Source organism: Salmo salar, unplaced genomic scaffold (genome assembly GCF_905237065.1).
Source record: "Salmo salar unplaced genomic scaffold, Ssal_v3.1, whole genome shotgun sequence".
Lineage (NCBI taxonomy): Eukaryota > Metazoa > Chordata > Actinopteri > Salmoniformes > Salmonidae > Salmo > Salmo salar.
The window spans coordinates 1-18,999 of NW_025550674.1; the positions used below are offsets into that span (position 1 = coordinate 1).

At 42.4% G+C, this 18,999-nt stretch overlaps 1 protein-coding gene across 1 annotated transcript; it reads left to right on the plus strand.

Annotated features, from left to right (window-relative positions):
• Positions 1–6,604: 6,604 nt before the first annotated feature.
• On the plus strand, positions 6,605–9,542 carry LOC123739598 (1-acyl-sn-glycerol-3-phosphate acyltransferase epsilon-like; the record flags this gene model as incomplete). Its single annotated transcript, XM_045713918.1, has 4 exons — positions 6,605–6,674; positions 6,807–6,922; positions 7,039–7,128; positions 9,184–9,542. Coding segments are annotated over 4 exons (399 nt in total), but the record flags the coding sequence as incomplete, so codon positions are not given.
• Positions 9,543–18,999: the final 9,457 nt, after the last annotated feature.

Below are 18,999 nucleotides of genomic sequence, written 5' to 3' on the forward strand. Positions count from 1 at the left end.
TTAACCTCTTGAGCATCTGATCCCGTTAGCGGGATCAAAATACAGCAATCATATGGCCAGTGCTTGTTAAAAAGTATCATAATTTTTTTATAGTCTTACCCTCTCCTGAATAAACCCGTCGTCCGATTTCAAAAGGTTTTACAGGAAAATAAATCATTAGATTATATTAGATGAGTCCATCAATAAAAAGCAGCTTCATAGCCATTTTCCGACCAACCACTTCCATCACATATTATCAATAAACAGCTAAATGTAGCACTAACTTGTTTTACAAACTTCATCAGATGGCACCTAAGACATGTGGCACAATGCATGCATTCTTTTGTTCAATAAAGGAGTCATATTTATATATAAAAACAGCGTTTTACATCTGTCTGGCGTTGACTGCTAATTTTCCCTCAACAGCGTTCGGTAAACAATGCTACGTTTCAATAAATTGCTATATACTATAACGATTTTTTTAAATGTATATTGTCAATCTAACATTTATAGATGAATATCTCTTGAGAACACCGATCCTTTGAAATTTTAAATTAACTTTGCTGGGTAATCACGCTACGATAAAAGGAGATACGATACTCAGAAAAATCAGCCTAATATATACGGTACTTTCCGTGCCATCTTGGGCGCAACAGTATGAACCATCTCATCTTCAATAATATTGTCAATAATGTCGCCTACCTTTAGTTGTCTTCATCTGAAAGCATCCCAGGTCACAACAGATGTATTTTCGGTCAAAAGTCCATACTTCACGTTCCATTAGCCTGATGTTGGTAAGCGGCATCCTAGCTCTCCTCAGCAGCTCTGCACTTCGCATACTGAAAGCAATCTCGTGCTGTGTAGATTCAGTTCAAACATATCAAACGTTTATAAATAAATATTCAGGGCCTCCTAACACCAAAAAAACCAAAATAAGAGTCGAGGGGATGAATTTCATTTGCCCTTTAAAACCTACGTTTCCAAATTCAGGGCAGACATGGCCCGGAGCGTGCAGTAATGTGATGCCCATTCCCCTGTGACCAATTTCAAACTCTATCATTCGCTAGTTTGACTCTACAAGAAGCTCAAACCACTGTAAGAAAGGACTGGCGACATCTGAAGTGGAAGCAATAGAGGTACCAAAATATTCCTAAACCCCTGTGTTTTTCAGTGGGATAGGTTTAAAGTCAATACAGCAGCATCAAGTTATCCACTTCCTGTCAGAAAATGTGTCAGGGTTTTGCCGCTGCCCAAATGAGTTCGTTATACTCACAGACACCATTCAAACAGTTTTAGAAACTTTAGAAATTGTTTTCCATATCACTTATATAATAAGTATGTGCATGCCCTATCTTCTGAGTTTGATTAGTAGGCCGTTGAAAATGGGGCGATTTTTTCCAAAATGGCTGTGAGCACCCTATCCTATATCCTCGGTTTTATTTGGGGTATGTACTAGCGTGCCACCTGTGCACCCTATCAACAACGGGCGCATTTCAAGAGCTGGCAGTTGAAACCAAATAATGTATCAAAATTCTAATTTTTCAAACATACAGCTATCTCACACCCATGAGATAAGCTTCTCGCTCTAATCTAAGCGTTTATCCGAATTTCAAAAAGGTTTTACGGCAAACGCATAAAGTTAGATTATGTTAGGAAGGTACATTGACAATAGCTCGTGTGTAATGTTTTGTCAATTCAAAGACAGCGAATCACAAAAGCATAAAACCACTAATAATGATGCTAACCTTTCGACAATCTCCGTCAGATGACACTCCTAGACATTATTTTCACTAATGTCATACATTTTTAGTTCTACTCAAGTTCATATTTATCTCCAAAAACAGCGTTTTACTATGGCGTTTGATGTTCCGGAAATCGTTTCCCTTAATAACTCGGCAGTCAGGTCAGCGCCACAAATTAAATAATTAAAATTCGAAAACATTGGTAAAATATTCGCGTCATTTAAGAATTTATAGATTTACATCTCTTGAGCCATAATCAAACTCACCAGATTTAAAAATAACCTTACTGAAAATCACACTTTGCAATAATCCCGGCGTTCTTCGCCCATGAAAAATACGCTTACTGCGATACAGACAAACGGCCGTATTGGAGAGATTAAAATCGTAAATACTATGTAAATAATCCATACCGATTCTCTTCATCAGATGCTCACTTCCAGGAATCCCAGGTCCAATGAATGTAGTTTTGTTCAATCAAAGCTCCGTGTTGTTAGCACATGATCTAATCCATGGACTTAGCACTTCAGAGCGCAGAAAAAAATATATTCGTTAGTTCAAACATATCAAACGTTGTATAACGCGCAAATCATTAGTTGCCCTTTGTAAGCAGAACATGAATAATATTCAAAGGTTGGGCGGATGTCATTCTCTTTTAAAGCGGTTGGACGGGTGGCCAGCATAACTCTCCGGAGTCTAATGCGGCCATCACATTCCAAGGCCTTGTTCGGTTCAGATCTCATAGTAAAGATTCAAAACACTTTGTAAAGGCTGGTGACGTCTAGTGGAAGCAATCAGGAAGTGCCAAAACATTAATCAGCCCCCTGTGTGTTTCAATGGCATAGGCTTAAAGGTAATTCAACACATCAGGTATCCACTTCTGTCAGAAAATGTCTCAGGGTTTTGCCTGCCAAATGAGTTCTGTTATACTCCACAGACTCCATTCAAACACTTTTAGAAACTTTAGGGTGTTTTCTATCCATATATAATAAGTATATGCATATTCTAGTTCACTGGGTTGTGCAGATTAAATCGGTGCGTTTTTTATCCAGCCGTGAAAATACTGCCCCTAGCCCCAACAGGTTAAAGAGGTGGGGTTTCAGGTGTCTCCGGAAGGTGGTGATTGACTCCGCTGTCCTGGCGTCGCGAGGGAGCTTGTTCCACCATTGGGGTGCCAGAGCAGCGAACAGTTTTGACTGGGCTGAGCTGGAACTGTGCTTCCGCAGATGTAGGGAAGCGAGCAGGCCAGAGGTGGATGAACGCAGTGCCCTTCGTTGGGTGTAGGGACTGATCAGAGCCTGAAGGTACGGAGGTGCCTTTCCCCTCACAGCTCCGTAGGCAAGCACCATGGTCTTGTAGCAGATGCGAGCTTCAACTGGAAGCCAGTGGAGTGTGCGGACGAGCGGGGTGACGTGAGAGAACTTGGGAAGGTTGGAACACCAGACGGGCTGTGGCGTTCTGGATGAGTTGTAGGGTTTAATGGCACAGGGAGGGGAGCCCCGCCAACAGCGAGTTGCAGTAATCCAGACGGGGAGATGACAAGTGCCTGGATTAGGACCTGCGCCGCTTCCTGTGTGAGGCAGGGTCGGACTCTACGAATGTTGTAGAGCATGAACCTACAGGATCGGGTCACCGCCTTGATGTTAGCGGAGAACGACAGGGTGTTGTACGGGGTCACGCCAAGGCTCTTGGCACTCCGGGAGGAGGACACAATGGAGTTGTGAATCGTGATGGCGAGATCATGGAACGGGTAGTCCTTCCCGGGAGGAAAGAGCAGCTCCGTCTTGCCGGGGTTCAGCTTGAGGTGGTGATCCGTCATCCATACTGATATGTCTGCCAGACATGCAGAGATGCGATTCGCCACCTGGTTATCAAAAGGGGGAAAGGAGAAGATGAATTGTGTCGTCTGCGTAGCAATGATAGGAGAGACCATGTGAGGATATGACAGAGCCAAGTGACTTGGTGTATAGCGAGAATAGGAGGGGCCTAGAACTGATCCCTGGGGACACCAGTGGTGAGAGCATGTGGTGCGGAGACGGGTTCTCGCCACGCCACCTGGTAGGAGCGACCTGTCAGGTAGGACGCAATCCAAGAGTGAGCCGCGCCGGAGATGCCCAACTCGGAGAGGGTGGAGAGAAGGATCTGATGGTTCACAGTATCAAAGGCAGCAGATAGGTCTAGACGGATGAGAGCAGAGGAGAGAGTTAGCTTTAGCAGTGCGGGAGAGCCTCTGTGACACAGAGAAGAGCAGTCTCAGTTGAATGACCTGTCTTGAAACCTGACTGATTTGGATCAAGAAGGTCATTCTGAGAGATAGCAAGAGAGCTGGCCAAGGACGGCATCGTTCAAGAGTTTTGGAGAGAAAAGAAAGAAGGGATACTGGTCTGTAGTTGTTGACATCGGGAGGGATCGAGTGTAGGTTTTTTGAGAAGGGGTGCAACTCTCGCTCTCTTGAAGACGAAAGGGACGTAGCCAGCGGCCAAGGATGAGTTAATGAGCGAGTCCTCTATGGAGCAAAATAATGGCTAGTTAAAACGTGTGATTGTGGTCTGTATACATTTAGTGCTTTATCAGTCTGGGACATTGCATTAGGCATCCAGTTTTACCTGTGGTATGCTTTTTATTGTTTTGGTTATTTTATGTGGCACCACGCCTCTTAAATGTGAAGTCCCCATATTAGATTTGTATTTATTCAATTCTGTCTGGTATGAGAACAGTAGCCCCTTTCTGCAAAAGTAGGATGTCTGCGGAAAGCTGAGTATCTTGGCTATTGATCTGTGCCTTAAAGCCGTTGGTGTGACTTACATTCATATGCCCATATATGGTAGTTAAGAGCAGGCCGAGACGATGACCTAATTTCAGTATTGCTGCTACCTACGTTCCGGTTAGGGTTGCGAAGCATAAACATGGAATACGTTGATTCACACCTAAATCCAGGACTCCACAGATCATGATGATGTCTTATTTGTCTCTCTGTGACCTACCAATTGACCACCAGCCCTGAGTCAAAATGTTTATTTTACACTAGGGCTGGGCAATATGGCCAAAATATCATGTGGTATTTTTCCAATTCAATGGTATTTTATGTTTTTGATTAATAAAAGTTCTACATTTGCTTTGAGTAGTGTGTGACCCTAGGCCACACATATATTCAAAATTATTTCAATGGGTCTTTCTCCATTCTGATTGTTTGTTTTATACTGTTCAATTCAACTTCAACCTAAAATAATTTCCTGCATTTCCATCAATTTCTGCATTTCCTGCGCTCATTTCCACACTGCCACAATATGGGCAAAAAACTAGGCCTTATTTTTAACCAAATGTTGCGATTTAGATCAAAAACACTTGGGTGAACTGTTGGAATCATGGAAATAGAATGTTTATTCTAATTCCATAGTTAGAATACTAATAATAGTGGGCACTTTGAATACAGTGTTTGACATGACAACGAATGAAAAATGCAATGGATGAGTTATTGTGACAGGGTAGGAACCAAAGTGATGTTCAGTGTTTCCTAGGGGCCCTATAATCTTTGGCTACATTAAATCTTTATTCATGTAGCCAACATAGGCAAACCATAACTATTTCTCTTTGATTTAGAAGATACTGTTGCACAAACATGCTGATTTAGGCCTCCACCAGCACTGGATCAGGCTGTATTAGCTAGCTACATTTTCTCTGACTTTTAGCCAGCTGACTAGCGATTAGCATTAGTGGCTAACACGATGTAGCTGAACTTGCTAAGACAATACAAACTAGCTGTTTGCTGATGTAAGAAACACAAACTAATATTGTAATTATAGAACGCTTGTGGATTTATATTAAGATTAAAGTGGAAACAACTTTGTTGCATGTACTGCGTTGACCATTAGACATGGCGTATCACATTTAACAAACATTCAAATACTGTTATAGAGGGTAAAGTAAAAACCCAAACCGGTCCAAGTGCATCAATACCAGTATAGTAAAATACGGTATACCGCCCAGGCCTATTTTACACAACGTTTTCACCAAACAACTAACAAAGTAAGCTTTGATTTGGTCTGTGTTTGAGCTATTGCTACATGGGGGTTATGAAATGAATCCTTAGGTTGTTAGGAACAAATCTAGCCTATTGCCAATGTTATCTGATTTATGTATGACTTAACTTCACAGCCATTCTTTTGTGGTTCATCTTTGTTTGCTATTTAGGCCTAGTCTGGTGACGACTTCATTTATTATGGGTGTTCTTGCATATGGCTTTCAAAATGATATTTCCACATAGGCCCACAGTGGGAATACCAGTAGACCACGTTGAAGACCTGGAATTCCCTACTATTTTCAAACATTTTGGGTGTTTCTCAATATGCATTATACCGTGCTCCAAGCAAGAAAATTGGAGCATGCAACGGTCAGAGAATGACTCCAAATCAAACTGTCAAACTAGCTGGCTAGCTATATTAATCACGATTCACAATAGCTAGCTTCACAAATTCAAATGTTTATGCGTTCTCAACCCTCTCGTCGTCACAAGAACGTCATTGGAGAACTAACTCGGAGCATGAGTGTGGATAACATTAGTATGCATATTGAGAAACACTCTTTGTTTTATGAAGCACACCAACACTTCTGAGTTGTGGTGTTTTAACAAGTGGCAAAGTTGGTTCATTAACAGCTTCTAAAAGGCTAAGACGATGAGACCCGTTTTTATGAACAAAACACTTAAGACACAATTGGCTTGCCTCAGCACAAACCCAGGATTTTGTGGAAAATCCAATTAATGTCTAATTACAAACATTCGCATAAATTTCAGTTTGGTTGCCACCCAAATTTCTTCCATTTTGTTTCTGTTTGTCATTATGTCCTTATGTCTTTTAGGCCAAGTAACAGTATTCATTCTTCTTTAGATTGTTATTTATGGAGACGTGCCAAAGAAAAAAGAGAATGTAGTCTACCTTTCCAACCATCAATGCACAGGTGAGCTGTTCCTTTTCAACAAAATGCTTAACTAATTAATTTCTGTTCATTCTGAGCGAGAATAATTTGTTAAAGTTTGGCACATGATGCAGTTGGACTAAAACCCTTGCTTTCTCTTGTCTTGTCATACAGCGGACTGGATCATTGCTGACATGTTAGCCATTAGGCAGAAAGCACTTGGCCATGTGAGATACGTCCTAAAAGATGGGCTGAAATGGCTCCCATTATACGGATGGTATTTCTCTCAGGTAATATATTTATCTAAAAGTTTTGGACTGTTAGATGCTATAATATATATTGTGCTTATTGGTAAGAGCTATTTAAGCCTATTTGGTATCAGTTTTCTTATCAAATGTTCATTTAGCATGGAGGTGTCTACGTGAAGCGAAGCGCAAAGTTTGACGAGAAGGCAATGAAAAAGAAGCTCTCTTCACAGACAGTGTTGGGAACACCAGTAAGTATTTAAGGAGCACACTGACAGAAACTGTCTGATTTATGAATGTTATTTACTCCCAAAAGCATTTTTGGTGATAAGCATGTTATTTCTTGCATCGAAGCCAATAACTTTTTACATCACTGCCAACAAAACTAATATTTAATACTGTCACTTCATTCAATGGATTTTATTGATGGGCTGTGAGGCTGCCAGTGAAATACCATAAAAGTGCTCTTACTTTATCCCAATTTGTCATTCTTTGAAGAGCATTGCTATTCTAAAATATACAAAATACATGAAACCAACTGAAATATTTATAATGGCCGTTTTGGTCACTGGCATGTCCGTTCTAAATGTTTCCCTGTGCCTAGTCCATATCAGGAAGAACAGCTGTTGCCAAATAACTTTTTCCCAGGACACGAAGATCCACAGCTTGTTGTTTGAGCTTCTGGGCTACCCTTTGTCCCTGGGCTTCTGTGCTAGCATTTTATCATGATTTTCTGACTAGTCTTGTCTTCATGACACCCAGGTTTTCATATGTGCATGGGTACAGTGCATTCGGAAAGTATTAAGACCTTTTTCCACATTTTGTTATGTTACAGCCTTTTCCTCATCAAGCTACACGCAATACCCCATAATGGCAAAGCGAAAACAGGTTTTTAGGAATCTTAGCAAATTTGTTAAATGAAAAACAGCTTATTTGCATAAGTATTCTGACCCTTTGAATTGAGACTCAAAATTGATCTCAGGTGCATCCTGTTTTCGTTGATTATCGTTGAGATGTTTCTAGAACTTGACTGGAGTCCACCTTTGGTAAATTAAATTGATTTGACATGATTTGGAAATGCACACATCTGTCTATGTAAGGTCCCATAGTTGACCGTGCATGTCTGAGCAAAAACCAAGCCATGAGGTCGAAGGAATTGTCTGTACAGCTCCGAGACAGGATTGTGTCGAGGCACATATCTGGGGAAGCGTTGCAAAACATTTCTGCAGCATTGAAGGTCCCCAAGAACACTGGCCTGCATCATTCTTAAATAGAAGAAGTTTGGAACCATCCAGACTCATCCTAGAGCTGTCCGCCCGCCCAAACTGAGCAATCGGAGGAGAAGGGCCTTGGTCAGGGAGGTGACCAAGAACCCGATGGCCACTCTGAAAGGGCTCTAGATTGCCTCTGTGGAGATGGTTGTCCTTCTGGAAGGTTATCCCATCTCTGCAGCACTCACCCAGTCAGGCCTTTTATGGTAGTGGCCAGACAAGCCACTCAGTAAAAGGCACATGACAGCCCGTTTGGAGTTTGCTAAAAGGCACCTAAATGATAAAATCAAGATTCTCTCGTCTGCTACAGTCAATATTTAACTTGGCCTGAATGCCAAGCGTCACGTCTGGAGGAATCCTGGCACCATCCCTACGGTGAAGCATGATGTGGCAGCATCATGCTGTGGGGATGTTTTTCAGTGGCAGGGACTGGGAGACTAGTCTGGATCGAGGGAAAGATGAAGAGCGCAAAGTACAGAGAGATCCTTGGTGAAAACCTGCTCCAGAGTGCTCAGGACCTCAAACTGGGGCGAAGGTTAACCTTCTAACAGGACAACGACCTTAAGCACACGGTCAAGACAACGCAGGAGTGGCTTCGGGACAAGTTTCTGAATGTGCTTGAGTGGCCAGAGCCCGGACTTGAAACCGATCGAACATCTCTGGAGAGACCCATCCGACCTGACAGCGCTTGAGGATCTGCAGGTGTGCCAAGCTAGTAGCGTGATACCCAAGAAGACTCGAGGCTGTAATCCCTGCCAAAGGTCCTTCAACAAAGTGCTGAGTAAAGGGTCTGAACACTTGTGATATTTTGCTTTGTCATTATGGGGTGTTGTGTGTAGATTAATCAATTTTAATATAAGGCTGTAACGTAACAAAGTGGAAAAAGTCAAGGGCTCTGAATACTTTCCGAATGCGCTATATGTAGAGTGTAGAAACAGTCTTAGACTACTTACCTTACGAGTAATGATGTGCTGATCTCCCCTGCAAGTCTTCACTTGCTGTAACTAAACCCCGTTTGTTTTGATTTCTGTGCAGATGTATCTTGTCATCTTCCCAGAAGGAACCCGATACAACCCTGAACTCAAGAAGATGATCAGCGACAGTCAGGCTTTTGCCACTAAAGAAGGTGCTCTTTCATACTTTCACATTGATTTATAAATTCCGAGCTAGTGTATTCTTTCATGACTAATAGCAAAGCTTTGGGAAGGATTAACGAATAGAGGTCATGTAGGGGTAATGCATTGGAACGGGTACTTCACCTTCTTCCCCTCCCATGCTTAATGGATTCCTTATCCCACATTGAAAGTGATTGTTGTAGCACTGCTTTCTTTTTAAACCTTTAACCTCAGCAACTTCCCAGTGGCCATGTTCAGTGGCAGAATACAGAGGAGGACTCAATCCCTAACTTTTTTTTAAAAACGGTATAATGGTTTTTGGGTCATAAGGTATTTGGTAACAAGGTTTTGAACAAATACAACTTGCAATTTAAAAGCAAGATACATTTACTGTAACAGCGGATACAATCTACCCTCCCAACTAACTTTTTGCAATCTTTTGTCAAAATCTCACAACCCAAATGTTTGTTGACCGCATTAGAGTGGATCCTTAGAACAGGCGGCTTTTCATTTTGCCTATTTTTTTTATCCTTGTCAGTGGATTGCTGGTACAGTGCTAAGAGTTTGGCAGCTTGGACCAGTGAGCTCCCTTTTAATTAAATATTCCAGAGGCTGTAGCTTATAAATTGGGCAAAAGATTAATTTGTGATTACAAAAGTATGTTACTGCTGACCTGTAAGTGATTTATGTTGGTAGACCTAATTCTCAAGAGCAAGTTGAAAGGTTTGAAATGGTTTCTTGTTTTATGACCTTTTGTTTCATAAAGTAGGATATTTTCGTTTGGTAGCCGACTACCACACTACATGGCCAAATGTATGTGGACACCTGCTCGTTTAACATCTCATTCTAAAGTCATGGGCATTAATATGGAGTTGGTCCCACTTAAACTGCTATAAAAGCCTCCCCACTTCTGGAAAGGCTTTCCAGTAGATGTTGGAACATTGCTGCGGGGCCTTGCTTCCATTCAGCCACAAGCATTAGTGAGCTTGGCTACTGATGTTGGGCGACTACGTCTGGCTCGCAGTCGGTGTTCCAATTTATTCCGAAAATGTTCTATGGGTTTGAGGTCAGGGCTCTGTGCAGGCCAGTCAAGTTCTTCCACACCGATCTCGACAAACCATTTCTGTACGCACCTCACTTTGTGTACGGGGGCATTGTCATGCTGAAACAGGAAAGGGCTTTCCCCAATCTGTTGCCACAAAGTTGGAAGCACAGAATCGTCTAGAATGTCATTGTATGCTGTAGCTTTAAGATTTTCCTTCACTGGAACTAAGGGGCTTAGCCCGAACCATGAAAAACAGCCCCAGACCATTATTCCTCCACCAAACTTTACAGATGGCGCTATGCATTGGGGCAGGTGTTCTCCTGGCATCCGGCAAACCCAGATTTGTCAGTTGGACTGCCAAATGGTGAAGCGAGATTCATCACTCCAGAGAACGCGTTTCCACTGCTTCAGCCGACACTTGGCATTGCGCATGCTCATCTTAGCCTTGTGTGTGGCTGCTCGGCCATGGAAACCCATTTCACGAAGCTCCGATGAGCAGTTATTGTGCTAACGTTGCTTCCAGGGGCAGTTTGGAACTCCGTAGTGAGTATTGCAACTGAGGACAGACGATTTTTATGCGCTGAAGCACTCGGCGGTCCCATTATGTGAGCTTTTGTGGCCTAACACTTCTCGGTTGAAACGTTGCTCCTAGACGTTTCCACATCACAATAACAGCACATACAGTTGACCGGGGCAGCTCTAGCAGGGGCAGAAATTTGACGAACTGACTTTTTGGCATCTTATAACAGTGCCATGTTGAAAGTCACTGAGCTCTTCAGTAAGGCCATTCTACTGCCAATGTTTGACTATGGAGATTGCATGGCTGTGTGCTCTATTTTACACACGTCTGCAACGGGTGTGGCTAAAATAGCCAAATCCACTAATTTGAAGGGGTGTCCACATACTTCTTGTTTACTATAATGTACTTATTTTTCTATACTTAGTAGAGTATTAATAAAATTAAGCTAATGCTAAAGATCAAACGCCCTGTGCAGTCAAGTGATATTCCTGTGTTTTTATATTTCTGTGGTTGGAATAATATTATGAAAATGATAATGCCCTTAAAGTGTATGAGCTGTTTGAAAAGACTGCCTGGGATTTCAGTCTGTTTTGGTGGAATGTGGTTTTGGCCTGCCTGGTGACCTTACCAGGCAGTTAATTAGTTAGTAGACCAATAAGAACGAGAGTTCCAAACCTCTGCCAATAACAGCTAGTTTTCCTCTCCCCTCTCGGACCACTCCCAGAATGTCCTGGCAAAATTCTTGCTTGAGAAATTTCTCTTTGCTAAGAAGCTATTTTTGTTTATTTTTTACCATTTTAATTGAAAACAATTAGGTACTTAGTTTGTTACCCAGAAATTGTTTGATATTGAGATAAACTGCTGCTTTGGGTCTTTTAGATCATAATCCCTTGTGTGAGCCGCTTCTGAAGTTATAACATTTGCAATTGCTGATTTCTCAATTAACTGCTTTGGCCATCATAGCCATATCACCATGAAATGGAATGCAATATTTACCCAGTGTGGCACTCGATAAACTGTAGTCTTATGTTTGCATAGCAACAGATTTAACTACACTGAACAAAAATATTAATGCAACATGTAAAATGTTGCTCCCATGTTTAATGAGTTGAAATAAAAGATCCCAGAAATTGTTTGCACAAAACGCTTATTTCTCTCAAATGTTGTGCACAAATTTGTTTACATCCCTGTTAATGAACATATCTGCTTTGAAAAGATAATCCATCCATCTGACAGGTGTGGCATTTCAAGAAGCTGATTAAACAGCATGATCATTACGCAGATGCACCTTGTGCTGGGAACAATAAAAGGCCGCTCTAAAATCTGCAGTTTTGTCACATAACACAATGCCACAGATATCTCAAGTTGAGGGAGCATGCAATTGGCATGCTGACTGCAGCAATATCCGCAGGTGGACGACAATGCAAATAGTCTTTGTAACAATTTGATTAGATGTTCAGTAGTCTTATGGTTTGGGGGTAGAAGCTGTTTAGAAGCTTCTTTGACCTAGACTTGGTGCTCTGGTACCGCTTGCCGTGCGGTAGCAGAGAGAACAGTCTATGACTAGCGTGGCTGGAGTCTTGGACAATTTTTGGGGGCCTTCCGACACTGCCTGGTATAGAGGTCCTGAATGGCAGGAAGCTTGGCCCCAGTGATGTACTGAGCCATACGCACTACCCTCTGAAGTGCCTTGCGGTCGGAGGCCGAGCAGTTGTCATACAGGGCAGTGATGCAACCAGTCAGGATGCTCTCTGGTGTAGAACCTTTTGAGGATCTGAGGTCCCATGCCAAATCTTTTAAGTCTCCTTAGGGGAAATAGGTTTTGTCGTGCCCTCTTAAAACCTGTTAGGGACAGACGTTCCGCTACCGATTTCCAAAAGGCTTTACAGCGAAAGCAAAACATTAGATTATGTCAGGAGAGTACCCTCCCAAAAATAATCACACAGCCATTTTCAAAGCAAGCGTATATGTCACAAAAACCAAAACCACAGCTAAATGCAGCACTAACCTTTGATCTTCATCAGATGACACTCCTAGGACATTATGTTATACAATACATGCATGTTTTGTTCAATCAAGTTCATATTTATATCAAAAACCAGCCTTTTACATTAGCATGTGATGTTCAGAACTAGCATACCCACCGCAAACTTCCGGTGAATTTACTAAATTACTCACGATAAACGTTGACAAAAAACATTATTTTAAGAATTATAGATACAGAACTCCTTTATGCAATCGCGGTGTCAGATTTGAAAATAGCTTTTCGGTGAAAGCACATTTTGCAATATTCTGAGTACATAGCCCGGCCATCATGGCTAGCTAATTTGACACCCACCAAGTTTGGCCCTCACCAAACTCAGATTTACTATAAGAAAAATGTAATTACTTTTGCTGTTCTTCGTCAGAATGCACTCCCAGGACTTCTACTTCAACAACAAATGTTGTTTTGGTTCCAAATAATCCATAGTGATATCCAAATAATAGCTCCGGTTTGTTCATGTCAGTATCCGAAGGGTGACGCGCGGGTGCATTTCGTGACAAAAAAAATGCAAAATATTCCATTACCGTACTTTGAAGCATGTCAAACGCTGTTTAAAATACATTTTTATGCTATTTTTTATGCTAATATTCCAACCGGCGACGTTGTATTCATTCACACACTGAAAGAAAAACATGGAGTCGTCTCGTGCACTCGCGCCTCAGTGTCATTGTTCTCAGCAGGACCACTCACAAACTCCTGCTGTTTTTCGCCCAGAGACTGGAGAGCTCTCATTCCACTTTCTGGCGCCTTCCTAGAGCCAATGGAAGCCTTAGAAAATGTCACGTTACAGGAGAGATGCTGTATTTTTGATAGAGATGCCCAAGAAGGAGAACAAATTGTCAGACAGGGCACTTCCTGTTATAGAATCTTCTCAGGTTTTGGCCTGCCATATGAGTTCTGTTATACTCAGACACCATTCAAACAGTTTTTTAGAAACTTTAGAGTGTTTTCTATCCAAATCTACAAATTATATGCATATTCTAGTTTCTGGGCAGGAGTAGTAACCAGATTAAATCGGGTACGTTTTTTTTATCCGGCCGTGAAAATACTGCCCCCTATCCCAAACAGGTTAACGACTGTCTTGGTGTGCTTGGACCGTGTTCGTTTGTTGATGTGGTCACCACGGAACTTGAAGCGCTGATCCTGCTCCACTACAGCCCTGTCGATGAGAATGGGGGTGTGCTCGGTCCTCCTTTTCCTGTAATCCACAATCAGCTTCTTAGTCTTGATCACGTTGAGAGAGAGGTTGTTGTCCTGGCATGACACGGCCAGGTCTCTGACCACCTCCTTATATGCTGTCACGTCATTGTTGGTGATCAGGCCTACCACTTGTCATCGGCAAACTTAATGATGGTGATGGAGTCGTGCCTGGCCGTGCAGTCATGAGTGAACCGGGAGTACAGGATGGGACTGAGCACGCACCCCTGAGCGGCTCCGTGTTAAGCGTCAGCATGGAGGATGTTGTTCCCTACCCTTACCACCTGGGGGCGTCCCGTCAGGAAGTCCAGGACCCAGTTGCAGAGGGAGGTGTTTAGTCCCAGGGTCCTTAGCTTAGCTTTGAGGGCACTATGGTGTTGAACGCTGAGCTACTGTCAATGAATAGCATTCTCACATGGGTGCTCCTTTTGTCCAGGTGTGAAAGGGCAGTGTGGAGTGGATCTGATGGGGCGGTATACAAATTAGTGGGTCTTTGGTTTCTGGAATAATGGTGTTGATGTCAGCCTTTCAAAAGCACTTCATGGCTACAGACGTGAGTGCTACGGGTCGGTAATTATTTAGGCAGGTTACCTTAGTGTTCTTGGGCACAGGGACTATATTGGTCTGCTTAAAACATGTTGGTATTACAGACTCGGACAGGGAGAGGTTGAAAATGTCAATGAAGTCACTTGCCAGTTGGTCAGCGCATGCTCGGAGTATACGTCCTGGTAATCTGTCTGGCCCTACGTCCTTGTGAATGTTGACCTGTTTAAAGGTCTTATTCACATCGACTGTGGAGAGCGTGATTACATAGTCATCTGGAACAGCTGGTGCGCTCATGTATGTCTCAGTGTTACTTGCCTCGAAGCGAGCATAGAAGTAATTTAGCTCGTTTGGTTGGTTCATGTCAATGGGCAGCTCTCGGCTGTGCTTCCCTTTGTAGTCTGTAATAGTTTGCAAGCCCTGCCACATCTGACGAGCATCAGAGCCAGTGTAGTATGATTCGATCTTAGTCCTGTATTGACGCTTTGCCTGTTTGATGGTTCGTCGGCGGGCATAGCGGGATTTCTTATAAGCTTCCGGGTTAGAGTCCCGCTCCTCGAAAGCCTTTATCTCAGTGCGGATGTTGCCTGTAATCCATGGCTTCTGGTTGGGGTATGTATGTACAGTGTCTGTGGGGACAACATCATCAATGCTCTTATTGATGAAGCCGATGACTGATATGGTGTACTCCTCAATGCCATCGGAGGAATCTCGGAACATATTCCAGTCTGCTAGCAAAACAGTCCTGTAGCTTAGCATCTGCTTCATCTGACCTCTTTAAAAAAAAATTTTAAAAAAAAAATTGTATTGATCTAGTCACTGGTGCTTCCTGCTTTAGTTTTTGCTTGTAAGCAGGAATCGGGAGGGTAGAATTAAGGTCAAATTTGCCAAATGGAGGGCGAGGAAGAGCTTGGTAAGCGTCTGTGTGTGGAGTAAAGGGGGTCGCTAGAGTTTAAAATGTATTTTTCTCTCTCCTCTGGTTCCACATTTAACATGCTGATGGAAATTGGGTTTAACAGATTTGTTTCCCTGCATTAAAGTCCTCGGCCACTAGGAGAGCCGCCTCTTTGAGCTTTTTCCGGTTTGCTTATGGTGGTATACAGCTCATTGAGTGCCGTCTTAGTGCCAGCATCAGTCTGTGGTGGTATGTAGACGGCTACGAAAAATACAGATGAAAACTCTCCAGGTAGAGTGGTCTACAGCTTATCATGAGATACTCTACCTCAGGTGAGCAAAACCTTGAGACTTCCTTAGATATCGTGCACCAGCGGTTGTTTACAAATATGCATAGGCCGCCACCCCTTGTGTTACCAGAGGCTGCTGTTCTATCCTGACGATGCAGTGTGTAACCCACCAGCTGTATGTTAATCATGTCGTTGTTCATTCGTTTTACAGTTTTTAATGTCCTGTTGGTAGGATAAACGTGCATTTAGCTTGTCCAGTTCATTTTCCAGCGATTGTGCATTGGCCAGTAGTACGGATGGCAAGGGCAGATTAGCCACTCGTCGGCAGATCCTCACAAGGCACCCTGATCTCTTTCTGCGATATCTTTTCCATCTCTTTCTCCTGCGAATGACAGAGATGAGGGCCTGTTCGGGTGTCTGGCGTAAATCCCTCTCGTCCGTCTTGTTAAAGAGCGATTCTTCGTCCAGTTCAAGGAGCGTTATCACTGTTCTGATTTCCAGAAGCTCTTTTCGGTCATAAGAGACGGTGGCAGCAACATTATGTACAAAATAAGTTACAAAAATGCGAAAAAACAAACAAAAATAGCACGGTTGGTGAAGAGCCCATGAAACGGCAGCCATCCTTCGGCGCCATTACATATATGGTTTTAGATAATTGCTGGTCTCAAGTGCAGCTGACGTTCTATCTGATTTTAGTGATTACAACAACCGGGTGACATTTTTGAAAGACTACATTAGTCACCTCTCAGTGAAGTATGGGCTCGTTTGTCCATTGATCCTGCAATTTGTCCACTGTCTACCATTCAGATATGTGACCTGATTATTTAAATGGAGCACTGTATTGCTGTTAGCATTTATTGAAAGATCCAAAAATCATTTGCATAACCATGGCAGCAATTGAAAGGGAACAGTTTGGAGATAATGGTACAATTATTACATTTACTGTGGTGGTAAATTATTATATTTACTGTACTTTTCATTTTCGTTAGCAAAATCAGAAAATACTCTGGATACATGAGAGGAATATTCCTGGAAAATGTGGGGTAGGTGCAACATACCAACATCCCTGGATCGCTCCTCTTTTCAGTTCGCTGCAGCAAGCAACTGGAACGAGCTGCAACATACACTCAAACTGGACAGTTTTATATCAAAGACTCAATCATGGACACTTTGTGACAGTTGTGGCTGCTTTGTGTGTTGTATTGTCTCTTCCTAATGAACCTTTGTGCTTTTGACTCTGCCCAGTAATGTTTTATACCATGTTTTGTGTTGCTACCATGCTGTCTTAAGTCTCTGTGTTGTTGTCTCTCTTGTGATGTGTTTTGTCCTATATTTATATTGTATGTTGTTTTTTTTTTTTTATCCCAAGCCCCCGTCCCCGCAGGAGGCCTTTTGGTAGGCCGTCATTGTAAATAAGAATTTGTTCTTAACTGACTTGCCTAGTTAAATAAACAAACTACAAGGGTTTGAGTGAGAGGACTGGTGTCTCCAAGTGGCCATGCACCTCTCCAAAGTGTGCACAGTTCCTAAGCAATTTCAATGCACTTTTGACTCAAATAAGTCTTCAACTATAAGGTACTTTTTTAGGTCTCCCAGCAGTGCCATTGAGGAACTAGAACAAGCACACTTGTAGTTTTGTTTGGAACACAACCCTGCACCCCCCCCATCACACAAATCCTGTTTATTTTACACAATCTAAAAAACGCCCATTATAAAATCGCAATCTGGGTCACTTGGGCATGATTTAAGCTAAGTTATGAAATACGATCGTAGGCAATTCAGAGAAACCGATTCTGTAATTTTTGTGTGAGTAGAATGGAGTCAAGTGCATGCAAGTGTGTGTGCCGCAGTAAATTTTCTTCACAATAAACAGGCTAATTATGTTCAGAACAACCCAGGGTATGGCATGATATCTTGTAACTGTATGTTGAATGTTGACACTATATACAGTTGAAGTCAGACTTTTACATACACTTACAAACTATACTTTTGGCAAGTTGGTTTGGACATCTACTTTGTGCATGACACAAGTAATATTTCACTTATGATTCACTGTATCACAATTCCATTGGGTCAGAAGTTTACATTAAGTTGACTGTACCTTTTCAACAGCTTGGAAAATTCCAGAAAATGTTATGGCTTTAGAAGCTTCTAATAGGCTAATTGACATTATTTGAGTCAATTGGAGGTGTATCTGTGGATGTATTTCAAGGCCTACCTTCAAACTCAGTGCCTCTTTACTTGACATCATGGGAATATCAAAAGAAATCAGCCAAGACCTCAGAAAAACAATTGTAGACCTCCACAAGTCTGGTTCATCCTTGGGAGCAATTTCCAAACGCCTGAAGGTACCAGGTTCATCTGTACAAACAATAGCACGCAAGTATAAACACCATGCAGCCGTCATACCGCTCAGGAAGGAGACATGTTCTGTCTCCTAGAGATGAACGTACTTTGATGCGAAAAGTGAAGATGCTGGGGCAAACGGGTACAAAATATCTATATCCACAGTAAAACGAGTCCTAAATCGACATAACCTGAAAGGCTGCTCAGCAAGGAAGAAGCCACTGCTCCAAAACCGCCATTAAAAAAGCCAGACTACGGTTTGCAATTGCACATGGAGACAAAGATCGTACTTTTTGGAGAAATGTCCTCTGGTCTGATGAAACAAAAATAGAACTGTTTGGCCCCATAATGACCATCGTTATGTTTGGAGGGAAAAGGGGGAGGCTTGCAAGCCGAAGAACACCATCTCAACCGTGAAGCACGGGGGTGGCAGCAGCATGTTGTGGGGATGCTTTGCAGGAGGGACTGGTGCACTTCACAAAATGGATGGCATCACGAGGAGGAAAATTATGTGGATATATTGAAGCAACATCTCAAGACATCAGTCAGGAAGTTAAAGCTTGGTCGCAAATGGACAATGACCCCAAGCATACTTCCAAAGTTACGGCAAAATGGCTTAAGGACAACATAGTCAAGGTATTGGAGTGGCCATCACAAAGGCCTGACCTCAATCATAGAGAATTTGTGGGCAGAACTGAATTAGCGTGTGCGAGCAAGGAGGCCTACAAACCTGACTCAGTTACACCAGCTCTGTCAGGAGGAATGGGACAAAATTCACCCAACTTATTGTGGGAAGCTTGTGGAAGACTACCCAAAACGTTTGACCCAAGTGAAACAATTTAAAGGCAATGCTACCA